Raw genomic sequence first — 20,169 nt, 5'->3', positions numbered from 1 at the left:
AAATTTAAATAGAAAGGCTCTATCCTAGTGTAAAGTGCCCATCCAGGAATCATCACGATGAATTTCACGGTGCTAGCACACTCACTAAATTCACCAGAGCCTGACGAAGAAACCTATGTGGACTATTCTGATAAATGGCTGTAACTTGGGAACCAGTAAACCTAAATGCATGAAATTTTGTGGTTATATAACGGCTATATTATTAGGCTACCTTAGGATATCTTAAAAAACAAAAAAGTTGCCCTTCTATGGTAGCCTCCTCCCTTAAAAGGAAGAGTACAGGCTATTTTCAGACCTGGGGTAAAACTTGCAGCATATTGCATCTCAATGCATACCTGCCAAGTCTCCCGGATTCCCGTGGGCTCAGATTTGGGTGCACGTTAAAGAACCACAGGTGGTCGAAATTTCGGAGCCCTCCACTACGGCGTCTCTCATAATCATATGGTGGTTTTGGGACGTTAAACCCCAAATATCAATCAATCAAGACCCCGGATTTCGATCGTTCTTTTTTTTTTCATTCGTACAGTTTTTATGAAGATCTCCCGGAAATCTCAGAAACTGATGTCTTCGATTGGATTATATATTACTCGACCATTCACCGATGAGGTTGTGTTAGGTCCTTGGCCTGACGCCAGTAGCACGAATGTGGTGATAGGAGCCGTCATTGCATTCTGAGAAGCCACTGGGTTGGATGCATATCTGTAGAGTTACCAGCCTAACAAGATCATGTTCTCATCTCTCTACCTTACAATTGTCATTAATCACTCCTTGACTCTCCAGCCACCGTTTTCCAGTGTAGAGTAGCAGGCCAGAACAAACGGTAGCTCAGGCTGACCTCTCCACCTTCCTGTAAATGAATTATCTCTGTCTCTCCTGGATATCAAAATTGCTATGTGTGCATTGACAAAAATGCAGGTCAGTCTGCTCCAGGCTTTTTGCGAACCCACCACATTTTATTATAAACGAATTTGGAGGCGTTCATCTGAACGTACAGTAAAATTTTAGCCAGCACACGTGGATGGAAAATGGAACTACCGCTTGCCGCAACCGCTGCGCACGAAACCACGGACGCAGCGACGGGATAGCGATCTACAAGCTGTGAGGGCAAGTGGTTAATGCAGCAGTAGATGAAAGGCAGTATTGACGTGAAAAAGGCTAGAAGCGTTTTTTTTTTTTTTTTTTTGTTCCTCTCTATAGAATCTAGTAGCGAGCAAAGCTTAGACTTGCGCTTTCGTGGCAGCCAGCTGCCCCGTCCTATCCATTCACGAGTGTCCCAGGAAGACATACGCGAGTTGTTTTGATAAAAATAGATTATGCTAGCTTTTTTGATGACTTGAAATTTCAGGAGTATTCGCCCTCCCCTTTTCAGACTCCCACCCTCTTGAGAAACCCTACTCTAGTGTGTTCTGCGATTTTGAGCCATTATAAGGCCGACGCCGATGCTTGTGGTCGTGACGCCCTCCCCCCCATTTTTGTGATGTTTTTTTTTTTTTTTGCTGCCAAAAGGAATAAGGGCTAATAATTCAGTGTGACCCCTCCCCCCCCCCCCCCCCTCCTTTTGTGGAAATCTCCTGAGTTCAGAATTCTTGAACTTGGCAGGTATGCCAAAGCTGAGTGCATGCACTTGAGGGTGGAGAGGGGAACGGTGTTTTCTACTATATAGTGGCCACATTTTGGAAAAGTGTACTCGAGCACAGTGCATAGATTTCACTGTTGTTGCAAGCACTCAGCTGATAATCTTTGCAAAGCACTGTGCAATGCCAAGCTCCGAGTCTTCATTGGCAGCAGCAGGGTTCTGCAAACTTCTTTTTACAGCATAATACTTGTGGGGTCTCGGCGAAGAAGAACGAGTGCATCGCCACGCCACGCTCTTGGAGTGAACGGACACAGTGGACACGGTCGGTACAACGCACCCACATACATACATTTATTAACCAATTTAGACGACGATATCGTCTGCCGAATGATACACCAGTTTTAATTAACATGCTACCATACAAACAACATAACGCAGGGACACACTAAACACACAATAACATGATAAACACACACTAACACACCCAGACCCGCCGCGGTGGTCTAGTGGCTAAGGTACTCGGCTGCTGACCCGCAGGGCGCGGGTTCGAATCCCGGCTGCGGCGGCTGCATTTCCGATGGAGGCGGAAATGTTGTAGGCCCGTGTGCTCAGATTTGGGTGCACGTTAAAGAACCCCAGGTGGTCTAAATTTCCGGAGACCTCCACTACGGCGTCTCTCATAATCATATAGTGGTTTTGGGACGTTAAACCCCACATATCAATCAAATTAACACACCCAACACACTAACACATACCGAAGGCGGCGCCTGACTTTCCACGTGGGACCCCGGCGCGAAGCCCGCGGTGCAGAGCACCGGGAGCCCACGCTCCAGACAACCGTTCGCGGCAGCCGCCACGCGCAGAAGAGACTCGCTCAACTGTCGCCCACCACCAAGGCCCGCCTTCCGCCAGGGGCCACCGCCGGCGCTACCACTCTACCAACAGTGGTACTCAAAGCGAACACAACGCCATCTATCGCCCGGCGGTGGTCACCACCGAAACAAAGCCTTGGGGCGAGACACGTGCGCCACGCGGCGCAGACAACTTTACAGGGGGGGTGTCAGCACCCCCACATTCCCCCAACCTTAAATCAAACCATATCCCGAAATCGAAAATTAGCTACACAAGCTTTAACAAAAAAATGATATCGCACGACCATAATGTTCTTGCACCACGACACCGCCGCTGGTCGACACTGCTGCACTGTCCGGCTAGACTTCACCTCAGTACCGGCCCCGCAACAGCAACGTTGCCATCGGCGCGACGATCCGTCGCTAGCGCCGACACGTCTTCCAGTTGCGACCAGCACTCGCGAGGGCGCCGGACTGCAGGCAGTTGCACAGGTCCCAGGCATCTCCATCGCCCGACCTCACGACCGCATTCCTGGTCAACGACGCTGACGATGTGCAGGACAGTCGGCCGTGGATGACATCCCTCCCGCTGAATACATCAACAAAAAACAAAACTCGAAAGAAACAAAGGAGCGCGGCCCAGGGGAGGGAGCTTCAGGCTTTTCGGCCACGTGGTACGGTGGTCAGTACTGCTAGCTAATACATCGGTGGCAGCCGAGACGCCCATCAAAATAAAACAAAAATCACTTTTCCTAACTCGTGCTCACAAGAAAAAAAAAGTGAGGGAAGCGGAGTGCGACACCTCAACGCCACGATCCACCTAGTTGTGCCACGTGCGACAGGCGGCTGCGTAGAGCCTTAGGCCTAATAAGTCGCACGGCAACAACCGGCATCCACCCAGCACCCAGCCTAGGCGCAGAAGAGGCAGCCGCGAGGAGACGTCCACTCTGTGAGGTGGCCCTATCGCTCGCCGCACACAGCAGCTTACCGAGCGACCGGCGTCCACCGCCCCGGGCGGTGTCACGACGCCTCGGCGTCGAGCCGCAATACAAGTCAGCAACGACGCCCGGCTCTCTGAGCCCAAATAGATAGAAGAAGCTATTCACAGAAAATCGGACCACCCACGAGGCTTCCGTACTCACTCGCTTCGGGCCTGGCCTACAAACCACGTGCTCTAGGCCTTGCTCACCCCAGGATGCGGACCGCATGGCTCTCGTCCTAATTCAACAACGTTTTTGAAAACTAACAACAACAAAAAAATAACAACACTTGCGAGCAAAAAAAAAAAATAGAAAGTCAACCTGCCGACAAATTAAAACACGTAACAAAACCAATCCCCTCGCTTCTCAACAAAGCACACCACCGACGCTAGCAAAGAAGTCCCCCCTAGGCCTACTCTACTCCGGCTCTAACAAAATCCCTGTACCGAACCGCAAAAACTGTCGTCCGATACTCCAAGAGCTCCACGTTGGGCAGCCAGTGTGGGGTCTCGGCGAGGTGAACGAGCGCCTCGCCACGCCACGCTCTTGGAGTGAACGGACACAGCAGACGCGGTCAGTACAAAGCACCCACATACATACATTTATTAACCAATTTAGACGACGATATCGTCTGCCGAATGATACACCAGTTTTAATTAACATGCTACCATACAAACAACATAACGCAGGGACACACTAAACACACAATAACATGATAAACACACACTAACACACCCAACACACTAACACATACCGAAGGCGGCGCCTGACTTTCCACGTGGGACCCCGGCGCGAAGCTCGCGGTGCAGAGCACCGGGAGCCCACGCTCCAGACAACCGTTCGCGGCAGCCGCCACGCGCAGAAGAGACTCGCTCAACTGTCGCCCACCACCAAGGCCCGCCTTCCGCCAGGGGCCACCGCCGGCGCTACCACTCTACCAACAGTGGTACTCAAAGCGAACACAACGCCATCTATCGCCCGGCGGTGGTCACCACCGAAACAAAGCCTTGGGGCGAGACACGTGCGCCACGCGGCGCAGACAACTTTACAGGGGGGGTGTCAGCACCCCCACATACTTCGTTTGCTCTTTCGAAAGGCCTGGGGGGCTCGCACTTGTATTTATTTTCTGTGTGCTATCATATTATAAGTGTGTGGGGCCTTCATTTGATGCAGAAAAAAAAAAAATCTCTGACACTTGTATTCTTTCGCCCAATGTAACCAGCACAAACTACTGTTGCAGACAACTTACTTCTGAACAACTGCCTGAATGAAGGTTCATTAAGTCTTCAAGGTTATGTTACCTTCAAGGAAATACAGGGAAGCTCTAGTACAATGAAATTTAGCGTTGAATGAGGCGTGGAAGCTAGAAATTTCACAACAATCAATGCATGCTGCTTCTACTGTTAGATATGCTACTGCTATAAAAGCATGCTGCTTTTTTTTTTTTTTTTCAAAAGAATTTAGTGAAAATTTGTGGACAATCCAGAGTTCGACTTCCCCGGTGGATCTCAAAGTGTCACAGAAGTGCAGTGCTTACTACTCTTGACATTGCATATTCAATATTTCATGACATTGCATATTCAATACCTCATTAATACATACCCGCATTAAACGTACTAACGATTAAAACGTAGTTGCAATGAATCTTCAACCGAGTCTCACAGAGACTAATGCATTCACAGGCCGCTTAAGCGGTAGTGGTTGTCTTATGCCTACCGGTTAGTGTGCGCCAACTGCATTTCGCAATAACATTTTGCGCCATAAGAGCTTAGTGCGCCGCTGAACTTGCAGATGCGACAGTGTGCCACAAGTGGCTATTCATTATTTCGATAAGTGCGAAGATTGACCAATCAAGTATTCCGAGTTTCGTGTGATTGCGGCGATGCCTCAACGGGTAATGATAGTGAACAAAAAAACACTGAAGATGAGGTGTCAACCACTGACAAACCTGCTGGTTTGATTTATCACTGATGAAAACAGTAAGCATCCCCAGCTATGTGCTCGGACACGCTTGCGGCATAGCACCACTTTAAGCCTACCGCATGCTTTTAATGGCGACTACCTGAACGTGCTGGGCTGCTGAACAATGCCACCTCGTTGATGGATCGTGTTCAAGCATGCACCGCTTGCAGAAACACAAGCAGCTGGCAGTCGCGGAGTTTAGCGTTGCAGGTCACGGGCACTGAGAAACAGCGCACCATAGCGCTGTTGTAACCATACCTCACGTTTTCATTAAGTGCCAGCCCAAGTGCCTTCGTCTGCTGCTAGGACACCTAGAGCATTGCGGAGTGCGCATCGCTTGCAGGAAGCTCCTCAATGTCGCGTTAATCGAACAGGCTACTCGCTGTATTTTTTTTTTTTAAATACTGCAGCCTTTTCATGGCCCATGCAGGAGTGGACACAAGAAAATACATACACTCAAACCTCGTTATATCGTAACGGGATATAACAAAGTAATGGATATAACGAAGTAAATGAAATTTTCTTTGAAAGCTCCATTGAAAACCATGCATTTTAAGTTTATAAAAAAAAAACCATAGTGTGTTAAGTATATTGTTTTCTGCAGAGTTTAACGCTCATTCGGTGCGGCTTTTAAAACTACCTCGTCGACCTTACAGCCACACCACGCGCGGCCTAGAAAGCCGTCCTTCTCACACAGCCAGCAGAGAGGATTGAGGAAGCGTTCAGCGGGTCACATGATCGGGAAGAGGCACCACGGTGCAAAGTGATTTCCCCCTCACTTACGCACCTTAAAGACCACGGCAATGACTGTGTCTCCGCTGCTACCCTCCGCACCGAGAAAGAAGGACTCCGCGACAGCTTTTTTTCTTCCCTCTCTCCGCACGCTGCCTTGAAAGGAGAAGGGTCTGTACTGCAGAGACGGGAAAGGGAGAAGCGTGGCACAGGCGCATTGCAGATAGGCATTTGAGAGAGAGCATACAATCCGCCAGTCTTTTCTTTCCCTTTCTTCTTTTTCTTCTTCGCGCGCAGCGTTGAGAGGTGCCACTGCGGGATTGGGCATGGTGTTGAGAGCATTTTCAGAGCGCGGTATGATCGAATTAACCGTCCGAAGTGCTTGAGCATTAGAATTAGAGGGCGCTTTTGCCCATTGGAATAAACATAGCTTTGACGGGACCTCAGCATGAGTTTAAATTAACTGGAAGTTGGAATTAAGTGTGTTCGAATCAATGAGATTGAATTGTGTTTATTTTCTGTCGCATGCGTGGTCGCGTGGCGGTACATCGGGCCGCGAGGTGGTTTTCTTCTTTGCATGCTTATAGGTGTGCGTCCATATGAGCATACATTGCCACAAACTGTTATACAGTAAAAGCTTGTTAATTCGAAACCCGTTAATTCGGAAATTCGGACGGTTCTATTCGTCTCGGCCAAAGTGCATGTTAATCTATGGAACCAAATCTTTGTTATTTCGTCGGAATTCGGCTCCGCACCGCTTAATTCGGACAAATGCTGACGGCTGCTGCTGCACAAAAGTGTGATAAAGCAGCGCTGGCACCACTGGAGTGAAACCGAAACCTTAGTGGCTTCGCCATCATCATCAACTAGTGGGGGCGATCGCAGCGTCACTGAATGTCGGCGTCTTCTTTCTTCTCCACTCAGCACCTCCGACGCCATTTTCCCTTGTGTTGTCGTGTCGGAACCATCTCTTCTTGCAGAGTTCTCTTTTTCTTCCATTATGACCGTATTTGCATGCCACCACCATCGTGCGCTACAGTGATGGCAACGCCGAAAAAGCGACAGAACTACGACGCGAAGAACTTGGCGACTAGAGTGGAAATTTTGGAAGCACTGAAGAACGGCGAAACGCGACAGCAGGTTATGACCAAGTACAACGTGAAGTGGAGCACGTTGGGAACGTACGTGAAAAATGAACAACAGATTCAACAAGCCTTCGAAAGCGAGAAGTTTCATGCCTCTAGAAAGCGGTTGCGAACCGCAATTCATCCCCTGCTCGAAGAAGCTTTGCTCCGGTAGATTACCGACTGTCGCAACGCGCATCTGCCTTTGAGCGGACCTCTCATCATGGTGCAAGGTTAGAAGTACTCTGCAATGATGAACATTGAATCGTTCAAAGCGTCAGAAGGGTGGTTTGCGAGGTTTCAAGAGAGACACGAACTTGTCTTCAGGAGTGTGTGCGGGGAAAAGGCCAGTGTTGACGAAAGCGTGACCACCGAGTGGAGAAATGTGAAGCTGCTGGAACATATCGCCGCATATGAACCACGTCACGTGTTCAATGCAGATGAAACTGCTCTATTTTTCAGAGCTCTGCCCGACAAGACGGTGACTTTCAAAGGGGACGCATGCATTGGTAGCAAGAAGTGCAAGCAAAGGATAACTGTGCTTCTTGCCGCCAATATGACTGGCACGGAGCGCTTGCCACTACTTGTCGTCGGGAAGGCGCTTAAGCCACGTTGTTTTAAGAACGTCAAAAGCCTTCCTGTCGAGTACACAGCGAACAGGAAGGCATGGATGACATCGGAAATTTTTCGCGGCTGGCTGCAGCAGTTGGGCCGGCATTTCACGTCGAAGGACCGCAAGATAATTATGGTTGTTGACAACTGCAGTGCCCATAACTGTACAGTCGAACTGAAAATCATCAAAGTAGTTTTTTTGCCGCCCAACACTACGTCTGCTCTTCAGCCGATGGACCAGGGTATTATTCACTACGTGAAGTCGAAGTACCGCAAGCACCTGCTAGAGCGAATGATCCTGTGCTCAGAAGCTGGAAAGTTGTATCAAGTGGACTTACTCGGCGCAGTGCACATCATCGCCCACGTGTGGAAAAACACTCCGCCGCAAGTCATCGCCAACTGTTTTCGGCACAGCGGTTTTGTGAGGCCCGAGCATGCAGCAGTAGCTGACGATGGCATCGAGGAGGTGTGAGCCGAGTCCACCGACGATGACTGCCCGACTTTCGATGCTGTCCTTCCCACAGATGTGACTTTCCAGGACTTAATCGCGATTGATCATGGTGTCGCCACGAGTGGTCTCCTCACCGATCAAGAGATTATTAATGATGTCACGGGCGCCGATGAAGACCACGATTCCGACGAAGAATCATGCGAGGAGATACAGCCGCGACCTCATCGCACCTCACGGGAAGTCTCGGAGGCGCTGTTAATATTAGAGGACGCTTGCCTGAACACTCCCGACAGCTTGTGTGCTGTTGGCCATTTGGAACAGTTAAGAAAAATTGTGATGTCAGCCGGAATCTGCGCGAAAATGCAGACGACAATTACAAAATACTTCAACAAATAAAGGTATGCTTCTGCAGCTTGATTTTAAATGTTGTTTTCCCTGTTCATTCGTTAATTTGGCATTCGGTTAATTCGGACAGTTTTTCCGGTCCCGTGAAATCCAAATTAACGAGCTTTTACTGTAATTGATATAACAGATAATGGATATAACAAAATAATTGTGGCTTCCCTTCAACTTCGTTATAACGAGGTTTGAGTGTACAAGAAATAACAAGAAAATAAATACATTGTCAACTGCTCATAATTCAAATTGGACACACTGTATCAAGTCCATAAGTGATTGGTGGGTGTTACAGCACACAATATTATTGTCTAATCTGTTCCAGTGGTGAATAGCTCACGGAAAAAGGGAATGTTTATGGGCGTTAACACGACCTTAAAGGTTAGTGTATGGTCTTAGTATGGTTCAGTCGCATCAGTGCATAGGTGGGTCTATCAGATAATGTGAACGTGATATGCGGAAGTAACCGTGGTACAATTGGTAAAAAAATTTTAGTCGCGAGATAATTCTGTGTTGCAAAAGAGGTTTTAAGTTTGCTCTTGTGTATGATCTGTGCATGGTATGGTCTGAAGCGCAGTGGCCATATGCTACAGCCAGCGGCTCAGCAGTCACGGTGTGCACAGAGTAAGCAAAACACTGCATGCAGCTAGCCAGCAGATAGTTGGCCCTCTGCGACCGTGCCGCGTTTAAGAACTGTGTCACTTTTCGCTTAGAAGCAGAACACGGAACATATGTGTCGTTGGCAGCCAGTTTTAGTAATCCCTCTTCAAATAGAATCCATCAAATCTGGGGAAAATTTGGAGATAAGCGGTATTTAGATTTAAGCAAAACGTTGAAAATATTTGCCCAGGTCACTGCAAAAGAAAAGCGAGTGCCGTCGGGAAAAGACCCTCGGCGCGAGAGAGCTACTCTAGTAAAGGCACAAAAATTCGCAAGGAAAAAGAATTTATTACCGAGGACCAAAAAACTGTGTGATGCTCGCCTGTTTCGCGTTCACGTTCAGTCCTAGAAAGGCGTTTCCCAGTTGCTCAATACATCGCATGAGCCGTTGGTCACCACCGCTGCTTTCGACCTTGTTGCGGAGCAAGCGCAGCATGTTACGCGTTTCTGTCTTCGTAGGCACTTCTCCGGGCTCTTCCTTTTCTGCGTGGTTATCTGTATTATTTGTGGCCGTCTCTACGATATCCTCGTTGGACAGCATACCGGTAAGGGGGACGTCCGCCTGGCTGTGCGCGTACTCCTCAAAGGCAATCTCGCCGTCTTCTGTATCGGTCATGCAGCCGGTTGCCTTGCACACTTCACTGCACAGCTCATCACAGCCGCTGAATTCCGCGCCGATGTTTTCTGCAATCGATGCCAGAGCGCATGAAAACCCTGCATGAGCAAAGCAGTTGGTAATCGCCAACGGGTGTAGTTGGCGCCAGGTTTTGGCCATCAGATTGACTGCACCCAGCAGATCGATCTAATACATTCTTCTTCCCATTGTTGTATGACAGCAGAATACGATGCAGCAGGTTTTACTATAATATTTCCGGGCCATCTCAGTGACTTCCTGATCCATAGGCTCGAGAACGGACGTCATATTTGGCAGCAGGAGCTCCAGCGTAGCAGCCACCAAGTTGTTGATTTTTTCGTGACTAGGGCCGTTATCGACAACAAACAACACTTTGGACTGCCCTTGGTCATCATCCGGTCAAGTGCACAGGCATACTCTTCGAAAAGTGCCGCTGTCATCCAGTTCATTTTATTTGCGCGGTAAGTCACATCCCTCGGAAGCCGTGCATTTCGTAAAAACCGGGGATTCAGGGACTTGCCAATGAGGAGGAGGGGCAGCTTTTCATCACCGGTAGGGTTGGAACCGAAAATAATGGTAATTCTGTCTTTGCGTTGCTTGGCGCCTGAGCACGCTTCACCTTTTGGTGTGTGATTGAGGTTAGGCAACGTCTTGTGAAAGCGAGCAGCTTCGTCGAGATTGAAAATATCCTTGTCCGCAAACTCATTTCGCAGCGCTGCGAGGCGTAGGTTGCGCCACGCATCTGCAGCCTGTTCATCGACAATGCCGCTTTCACGGTGAATAGGCTTCGGTGATATGTTGTTTCTCTTTTTAAACCTCTTGAACCAGCCATTGCTGCAGCTGAAGTCCGCGTGACCCATCTGCAGTGCCAAAACATCTACTTTTTTCATTACCACTTGGGTTGTCACCGGAACATTGGCTGCTCGAACGTTGCGGTACCACAACAGAAGTGCTGCTTCGACGTCCGGGAATTCGGAAGCTCGAACGCGCTTCCGCTTTCTCGAGAAGCTTTGTTCGAAGCCTTCCAAAACCGTTTGCTTGTTCTTAAGCACTGTTCGGAGGGTTGACGAAGGGATGCCGAATTCTTTGGCGATGCATGACTTGCTTCGACATGCTTTTTCCACTTTTTTGATTAAAGTGTCTTTTTTCCAAAAAATTTGTGATAAAACAAAATTATGTTTACTTAGCTTCGTAGATGCCTCTATAGTTACTGTCCAAGAAAAAAATGTCAGTTAATATGAATTTAATTCACAACCAACTTTTACAGCTTCAAAATAAAACTGCTTGGGTGTGTAGAGATGCCAGCTTTGTAATACAAAGCTGAGATGTCCTGATGTGGATGAAGGAGCAGAAAAAGAAGGAAAGTGAAATACAATTTGCCTTAATCGAAAGGAATTTTCATTCTTCTACCAAGTCGTTTTCTTCTGTGATCCAGTTTTCCTGGTGTTGAAATCGCAAGTAGTCAGACTTCGATAGTGCACATATTTATATTAAGGCCATTACATAGACAAGCTCAGTCTTGGAGGAAATGCCATCATTGTTTTGCGATTTTTTGCCGTCAGAAAAGCACATGATTTGTTTCTGATCACTGTACGATGATGTGGAATCGAATTACCAATGTGTGGCAAACTGGACAGTGGAATTGAATTACCAATGTGTGGCAAACTGGACAGATATATGCGTTCCCACAATTCTGTGACCACAGCCTAATAAGGTCACTGTGGCTAACACAGATCATGGTGCTGAAGGTCATTTTTTCACATTTTTTCTGTTGTCGCTTATGGCGGCATAAAAACCAAATGGGCTCTCTTTGCAACAGAGATTTTTATTTCAGTAATGTGCTTTTTTTGTTTTTGTGTCGACACTACTTCAAGGAATGTAATTTCTTTGTTCATGGGACAAATTTTTCGGCAACTAAGAAGCATTCCTTTCTGAGGAATCCGTATAGATCTCCTTATTGCTTCATGCTAAAAATGGGTGATTGTCTATTTTTCCTTCCTTAACCCTACGCCACCTTGTGGGTTTCTGCAGAACTCATTTGCATGAGCGATAATCTGCAGCGATTCTAAAGATGCACATCGTTATTTTGAGTTGACCAGTGGTGCCATGCTCAGATCAGTAAGTGAAGGACGAAATTCAAGTTGAGGAGTGTTTGTGAATATGACATTTAGACTGTCGTGGTATTGAGGCCATCAAACTGGTAGAAATCTAAACTTATCTGCCACATGAACAAATGATAAGACTCGATTGCACTATGTTCTTAAAAGGAATGCACTTTCTTTAGCAGGTGGTGCACTCTTGTACTACTATATATATATTTGTTTTCAGTTTTTCATGCTTGTGCAATTACGAAAGAACATGTGTGCAGCTCAGAGCACACACCGCTGTTGAGAAAGGATATTAGTTGGTGCAGAAAGTAGGATACGACAAATTGTGATTAAATATATAACTTTGACAAAGGTGACATTACTTGAATAATTTTTAGAAAATGTGCTTGTTCTCAACCAAATAATAGATTATTATTTCAGCCCTTGGATGCTGCCATGGACAAGGAGCTTGAGTCTGCGCTGAAGGCGTTTCTCAAGAAAGGAGAGGTGCTTGTAATCACCAAAAAGGTATTTCTCTCACACACACACATTGTGTGTGGCCTCTTGCTGCGCTGGAGTTGTGTAGCAATATGAAAAGCAAAAAAACACAGCAAGCAGAGCCAGATGGGATTCCGAAAACAGGGACCGTGCGTGTGCTGACAAGTGTTCATGTATTCTTCAAGGCTAGAACTGATTTATTTAGCGCCAGTGTGCTTCGTACCCTGTCCTCCAATCTAAACAAAGGAAGAAGAGAGGGCAACTGTGGAGGAAGGGGGTGCAGGAGGGAGAGAGGCCGTTGGCCACAATATTTTTCGCTGTCGCTGCATTCCTGCTGAGGCTCATCGTGAACGTACAGTCAGACCTTGTTAGTGCGTACCCACTTTAAGTGTACTAACGGTTAAAACGTTAGGGTCGTTAGAATGCTATGGGTCGTTCGTTTCAGTGCACTTCATTTTTGTTTTTGCATGTGGTGTGACTTGTTCTAATGAGAGTTTAGGTTCCTCCTTGACCTAAAAGAGGCGAGTTCCCATGATGCCCCTAGCACACTGCAGAAAGCAATTGCAAACACCATCTGCAGGCGTTTGGAATTCAGACTAGTGTGCAAAATTGAATGCCTTGGCAGCTGCGATTTCCAGGGCTCCTGGTGCCTTACTTCACCAGTATCCATTTCACCTCGCAGACAGTTCAGCAGGGCCCTGGAATTCTTATTCCAATTAGCTAGCTAATTTTCCCCGACTTAAATTTCAAGTGACAGTCTATGCAGTGAGTGTGGACAGCAGGCACACTCTTTGATTTGTTTTGAAGAAAACCATCCTTGACAGGCCTCTGTCCGGCTGTGTAAAAAACAAAAGGTGACTCTCCGGCCAAGTTTTTTTTAATAAGAACATTCTTGTGACTTAACCGAGTCCATGCAGTGCCCTTTGTTGAGTGCCATATCACTTGCATCAGTGAAATGAAAGACTTCCTGTGAAGAATTTTGGCAACACAAAATATGCAGCTTCAACACAGAATGCACAGTACCCCTGCAGGACACTGAGAAGCAGGACTGTTGTAAGGTCGAACCGTGCTGCAACAAATGCCGCTTTAAAGAAATTTCCGGTACCACGAAAAATTTTTTGCTCCCTGTTTGCAGTCCTATCATAGGAGTCATTGGTAGAATATTCTCCCCTCAACAAACACTTTTTTTTCTGATGTTTCGCTTGATTGAAACTCAACATTGCGATTCCCGGCCAGATATTTTCATGTAGTAAAAGCACTCTTGAACTACAGTCGAACCTGTTTATAACGAATTCGAAAGTGCCGCAATAAGTGGTCGTTATATCAGTAGGTGGTTGTATATGGACTCGCCGTTAAAGACATGCACCTAGAGACCAGATTTTTTTCTTTTTGTGTGTATTTTATTTAAAAGTATGAACAACCCCTCCAATGACGGGTTAGTCCTTTTTGAATGTTAAGCGACTCTTGCTGTGTGCTCACGAGTGAATTAAACCACGTTCACCACGAACTCGCGCCGTTCCACTTTAGTACGGTACCGCAACCAATCATTTTTGGCTAGTCGCTTACAGCAGGTCGCATACTCAGCTTTCGCCATCGCGTGCCAGGCTGTTTGCGGTGTGACGTGACATGCCAAAGGGTAGAAAGGTGGGCTACAGCGCTCGTGGTGTGCTTTGTGCCTCTTTGCTTCGTGTGTGTGCTCCCCCCGCACGTTCAGTTCGCTAAACGATAATGTTACGCGCGTTTGTGGATTCTTCGCGTATGCTTTACTCCTTATCGTGCTGTGATGCGGCGAGTAGCCTATTCAACATGACGAAGATGCGTATTTTGTAAGCAATGTGCAAGAAGCCTTACATGATGCTGCGGCAGCGAATGGCTGTATGACGCACTTGTGCCATCGTCATTTCGTGCAGTTTAAACATTTATGCGCAGCCAAGCATATACCTGCAGATGACTGTGATAAGGCTGTTGGTGATGAGTCAAAACTGCGTGTTTATCGCCACCGGCCACCTCGCCTTCGCTCTTTTCTGATGCTTATCCATTAAGGCACCGCTTCGACCATGCGGAAATCTTTATTATTTTTCTGCCATTTTCTGCCATTACTGAAAGGTAGAAGACCTTTTGCGGCACATAGTGGTGTCGGCTAGTTGAGCGTCACAATGCACATTTAAACAACAAGAAAAGTTATCGCCTCTTTTATTTACGGTTTCTTGCGGTTGAAGCCATTGTTTCTTGAGTGGTCAGTGGTCATAGGTGCAGAAAACAGCGGCAGAAAAGTTTGCTGTGCGAAAACTGACTGCAAGTCTCCTGCTGCCTCTTTTTTTCTTTTTTCCCACCATTTCTGTTGTTCTGCCAGTAAAGAAATGCCTGGAAAGTGAGCTACCTCTCTCGCAGCGTCTTAAACCTGCGTGGGGTGCTTGCCGCGGTCTGCAATATCCTTGCCGCGAGTCAACTGCAGTAAGGCATGCGCAAGAGCATGCTTCTCACATGCTTTAAAATGCCTGTTCTTTTTTTTTTTTTTTTTTTTGCCTCGTACGCACCATATTTTTACTGCAACTATGTTGGAAGGGTTCGTTGTAACAGTGGGATGCTTTGAAAAATGTTCGCTATATGTGGACAGTTTCTATCAGTAGCATGGAAAAATCATAAGTGCTCCGAAATATTGTCGTTATAGCCGATAGATCGTTACGTCTGGGATCATTGTAAGTGGGTTAAACTGTATTAGATGCATTTTTAGAACATAAATATATATCTACGAAATCTAAATCCCTTGTTGGCACCATCAGAAACTGCCGCTGTTTACTGAGGATGGGGGCCGCCATTGTTTGATAGTGATAGCAATGAGACTGCCCTGCTTTTGCCACTGGCTTGCTTCTTAGCTGCAAACAGTCTGAAGCTGAAGCTCAGTGGCTCAGTTGCAAAGCTGCTGCTGAGTGCAATTGCGGAACAATGCCTTTTTCAATGCCAATGCTTTTTGTTCTTGTTGCGCTTGGCCCGTGTGGTCGGTCACTGGTTAGCGCAACTGTTGATCGGTGTTGTCAACAAAGTCAAGAAAATCAGCCAGCCGAGACTAGTGGATGATAAGAATAGCATAGAATAATAGAATACACCTCTTCAAGATACCACGACTGCATCTCGGCGTTGTCGAATATCTTCTGACGGCAGACAGTTGTATTGTTAGTGTGTTAGCTGAGTTACTGTATATGTGCTACCTTTAGGTAGCAGAGTTGGCAGTACTGTTTTTGGCCGCCGCTCCGCCTCTGAGAGTCCGAGCACCACTGTTCGCCCAGTGCCTTCACGGGGTCAGAGGTGCTCCTCTGCACTGTGGAGGAGGTGACCCGTCGAAGGCAGTGCCGACACATTGCAGGTTCTGGCTGTCATTGTAATGACACCAGGCATTGGCACTGTTATTATTCTCGCTGCTGCTTCTTCGATTCTAGTCCTGTCGTGTGATTCTAATCTAGTGACAAAGCAGCTCCAAGCTACACAAAGGCAAACGGAGTCAAAGAAACGTAGATTAAAGATATTCACATACTACCCACCATTCCCATGTTGGCTGAAGTATCGTGCATTTTAGCACCCATAGACACTAGCACAAGAGTTCCCTCTAGAGTACTTTTAGACGTCAGACCCTGGAGTTTTGCAGACGCGTAGCGCCACCTGCAGAACATTTTTTAGGTAGTGCAAAGCCAGACTCTGTTGCACAGTTTGCTGTCAACGAGGTGCGACTAGCACGTACGAAACAGTGATTGAGCTAAATATTAGGTGTGTTTACCCATTGAACGGCAAAAAAAAGACAGCTATGAATTTTTCTCGACAAGTAGAATGCGTCGCTGAAGTACTTGCTGGTTCACTTGTCAGAACAATGTGGAAAACAAAACCAGATGCAACAGCAATTGTCAGAAGTGTAAAGGGCTTCAGTTTTAACGATTTCTGTAGCTTTTACGAAGCATAACGGCGAGAGTGCTGGATACGGGTTGTTGCGAATGTGGTGGGTAAACGTTCTCCACTCGCGTTCTTCACAGCGGGTGGCATGTGAAAGTGTGATAATGTAGGTCTCGATCCTGTTATTGTTTTAAGTACCCTTGTCTGAGAACCATAGTAACTTTGATTGTGAAGCTCAATTGAGCCTCTGACTGCAGTGCACACCGTGCAACAGTATGCTGGTGACGCACACGATAAACATTGCACATGCCACGACAACCCATAATCTGAAGTGGTCCCCACCACACAGAATCACGCATGTAGGCATTGAAGGCTCTAAGTTCCGGCCTAATCTGGCAAATGCAAACATAAACGTCATATAGGTAAATTGCAAATTGTTGGTCATGACCACAATCTGGTGTTTCTTGCAATCACAGCGATTGCCGGAGCTGTCTCGGAGGTCTCGCTTTGGCCTTTCGGCCTACACCGAGAAAGTGGTCAAACATGTATCTCTATTTGCAGTATATACAAATGGAAGACAACTGTCAATAAAACATTTTACTCATAATAAAAAAGTTCAACGCACTGGAAGCGAGGATGGATGGAGTATGCAACTGCAAAGGCACAAATTCCAAAGCTATTCATGCCAGATGAAGTGAGCTTCGTACCACTGATTCTAAGATACATTGCTCGTGTATGCACTTCATCGCTTTGGCATCACGTGCATGCCCAAATTTAACGCATTTAGGGGTTACAGAAAGCTCGTCGGAGTGTTTGCCTCAAATTCGATGTCATGCGATGCTTGCTTGAGCTTAAATTGCGAGTTGCAGCATGAGCTTCCTATTTTTCTGAAGTGAGGTAGGATAAGAGCCTTGCCAGGTCCTTGATTTCCAGGAAACCGCGCCTCAACGCCAACGAAAGAGGAGGGCCTATGCACGCTAGCTTGCGAACGGCTCTCTTTGCACTACCCAGTTATAGCCAGCACGGCGATGAGTGGTGCTGGCGGTGGTTTTTGTCGCAGCGCCACTTGAGCAGAGTCTGACGTCTATAAGAAACACAATGGGCGTAAGTACAGTATGCGAAAGCATGGAAAATGATTGACACCCCGGCTGCATAAATGAGACTGCCGCTGATAGTTCGTGTAGTCACCAACCAGATGTAATCACATGAACAATACTTGCAATATAGGCAGCAACAAGAACAGATCACAAATGAAATATTGGTGGCGTCCAGTTGCTGTCGTTGAGAGTAGTCTTTTTAGAAAACCTTTGCATGTGCTATTACAATGTCAGTATTAACTTAATCAAGTAAAATATATATTTACGAATTACAGAAGTCATGTATACGCAAGTCAACAGCCCTTTCCTCAAAAATGTCCCCGGCGTTGAGACTACAGATTAGCTCAAAATGTAATGAGAAAGTGTTTCATTAACTTATACAACACAGTGTTGCTTTCATCTTAAGGCATTATTTTACCCGTGTGGCAACAAAATGACATTACAAGTGACATTAGATTTGCCGCGTGACGGGTATTAGGCTGCCAGCACTGAGATTGCACTCGCTACGGCTAGCTGTGGTGCCAGTGTAAAATCCAGGTAATTACGATTGCCAATCTTGAAGGCTTTGTTTGTTGACTACTGTCTTTTCTTATTGCCCCTGAAGTATTCGATAAATGTCTAACATGGCCAAGCTAAGAGTTAGCTCAGCTTGTTTTGAGCACTTCATGTTGTCAGTCATTTCTTTAACACAATGCATTGGCAGGTTAGTTGATGTGAACCTACAGTGCATTTTTCAGCGCAAAATGGCACCACAAGAAGGAAGAAATGACAACAGGCTTTGTCTTTTTTTACTTCTTGTGGTGTCGTATTGCGCTAAAAAGCACCATTGTTTCTGCAATTTAACCTGAACTGCAATGATTTGATATTCGAGCTTTGCTCTCTTGGTTGTTGCTCGGCATATGAAGCCTGGTCTGCTGGAATGGCTTCAATGCCACCCATTCCATCTGCGCCTTTGGGACTAATGAAGAAGTTCGGCAACTACAATACACGTACGATGGTGAAAGCAGCAGCAATTATTCGTTGGGTGGAAGGGGGCTGACCTCAATCCAAAGTTGCTCAGCGGTTTTCGCCAAGTTAGCCGATCATGAAATTATCTTTCGGGTTCTCGAACCAATGTAGGGAGACAATGGCTTTAACGATTACATGCCGCTTGCACCACAGATATCAAATGCAGTTGATATCTGTGGGAGCAGTGCTATTGTAATTGTTAAACGTCTCGTGCTTTGAGGCTTCAAGAAGTAAAATCAAACTCGGTAGCACATTCGAATGTATGTGTGCACATGCACATTCACAAGTTCTTCCCGCTACTGGGTCAAAAGTGGTGCTTTTTTCCTAATAAATCCTTTTCTTTTTTTTTTTTTTCGTGGATCTTCGGTTATTCGGACTTTTCGGCACTTGCTACTGAGTCCGTCGAAAACTGTAATTGTGGCATGTACAGACAATGCTTGCAACTCTTCACAGACTAGTTGGGATGCTACCTCGTGCACGGCCATCAAACATGGTGGCAAAGTTGAGAGGAAAGCAGATGATAGTCGCTTAAAAATGCCATGCCTGGTGTTTCAGTAGACAACCAACCCTATAGAGAGGGCCAAATCGGCCTCCAAACATAGGGTCAGATTTTATTAAGTGGAAATTTGGCTCTGGAGTCATCTGCATTTTGTTTGGATAATGCATACACTGTATGATGGAGCGATTCACTCAGTAAGGGTTTTTCACTTGGGTAAACCTAGGGTACAGTAACATTTGGACTTGTGTGTGTGCTAAAGCTTGGAATTTGTTGAGAATCAGAGATGAGAATTCATTCAAGAGGGACTGTTCTTGAAGCCAACACTCTGCTAACAGTTGTCCTTGTCAGGACAATTCTTAATGAGTGCCTTGCTTACTGTCCCTCAGCTTCCAATTTGTATTCAGTATACCTTTGAACTTTTGCTTTTTGAAAACTGTTCAAGCTGCGTTCCTTATGGCCATCATCACATGTACCTTGCAGGTGGATCCCAGTATCATGGGTGGCATGCTTGTCAGCATAGGTGACAAGTTTGTTGACATGTCCATTGCGACCAAGGTCAAGACATACACTGGTGTCCTCAAGCAGGCAGTCTGAACTCTAGAGTGAACATTGTGCACCTGTGCTTTTCAAGATATCGTGGAAGCCTGATGCTCTTGTCAACATTGTATAGTGAATACAATACTGAAATACTGACTGCCTGTTGCATTTTACAGCGAAAGCTGTTATGAGATCAGAACACTGGTCACGTGCGGCACTGTAGTTGCCGCCAGTGTCTGTAACAAGTATCGCAAGAAATAAGAAAAAAAAGTTCGGTGGTAAATAGCAAACACCAAGGACACCATGGGATCTGAACCCTGGTCCGCTGCTGCCAGCCCAGTATTCTACCGCTGAGCCCCGCCTGTGCTTGGAAATGGTTCCTAAACTGGCCTTCAGCAGGCTTTATGTCTGGAAAGGAATCGCATTAATGTGAGTAAAAATTGGCAGATCCCATGTATAGTTGGAATCGATATGTGAAGCAAAAATGAGCAAGATTGATATGTCACTTTAAAATCAACACAACAATGTGAGGCGGACGTAAATAATGCAGTACATGAGTTTCATAGCATGATTATCATGTACA

General features: G+C 46.4%; 1 protein-coding gene across 1 annotated transcript in view; it reads left to right on the top strand.

The window, feature by feature from the left end:
* ATPsynO (ATP synthase subunit O, mitochondrial) overlaps nucleotides 1-19,742 on the top strand; it is a 38,099-nt gene extending 18,357 nt beyond the window's left edge. The window contains exons 7-8 of the mRNA XM_037426275.2: nucleotides 12,507-12,593; nucleotides 19,530-19,742. Of these exons, the coding sequence (XP_037282172.1) occupies nucleotides 12,507-12,593; nucleotides 19,530-19,643 (201 nt within the window). The 3' untranslated portion in view covers nucleotides 19,644-19,742. The remainder of the gene's footprint in view (nucleotides 1-12,506; nucleotides 12,594-19,529) is intronic.
* The last annotated feature ends 427 nt before the right edge of the window (nucleotides 19,743-20,169 follow it).

The sequence above is a fragment of the Rhipicephalus microplus genome, chromosome 5 (genome assembly GCF_043290135.1).
Source record: "Rhipicephalus microplus isolate Deutch F79 chromosome 5, USDA_Rmic, whole genome shotgun sequence".
NCBI classification, from domain to species: Eukaryota; Metazoa; Arthropoda; class Arachnida; order Ixodida; family Ixodidae; genus Rhipicephalus; species Rhipicephalus microplus.
Note: the sequence above shows the minus strand (reverse complement) of the source record. Positions and strands in the feature narration are given on the sequence as shown.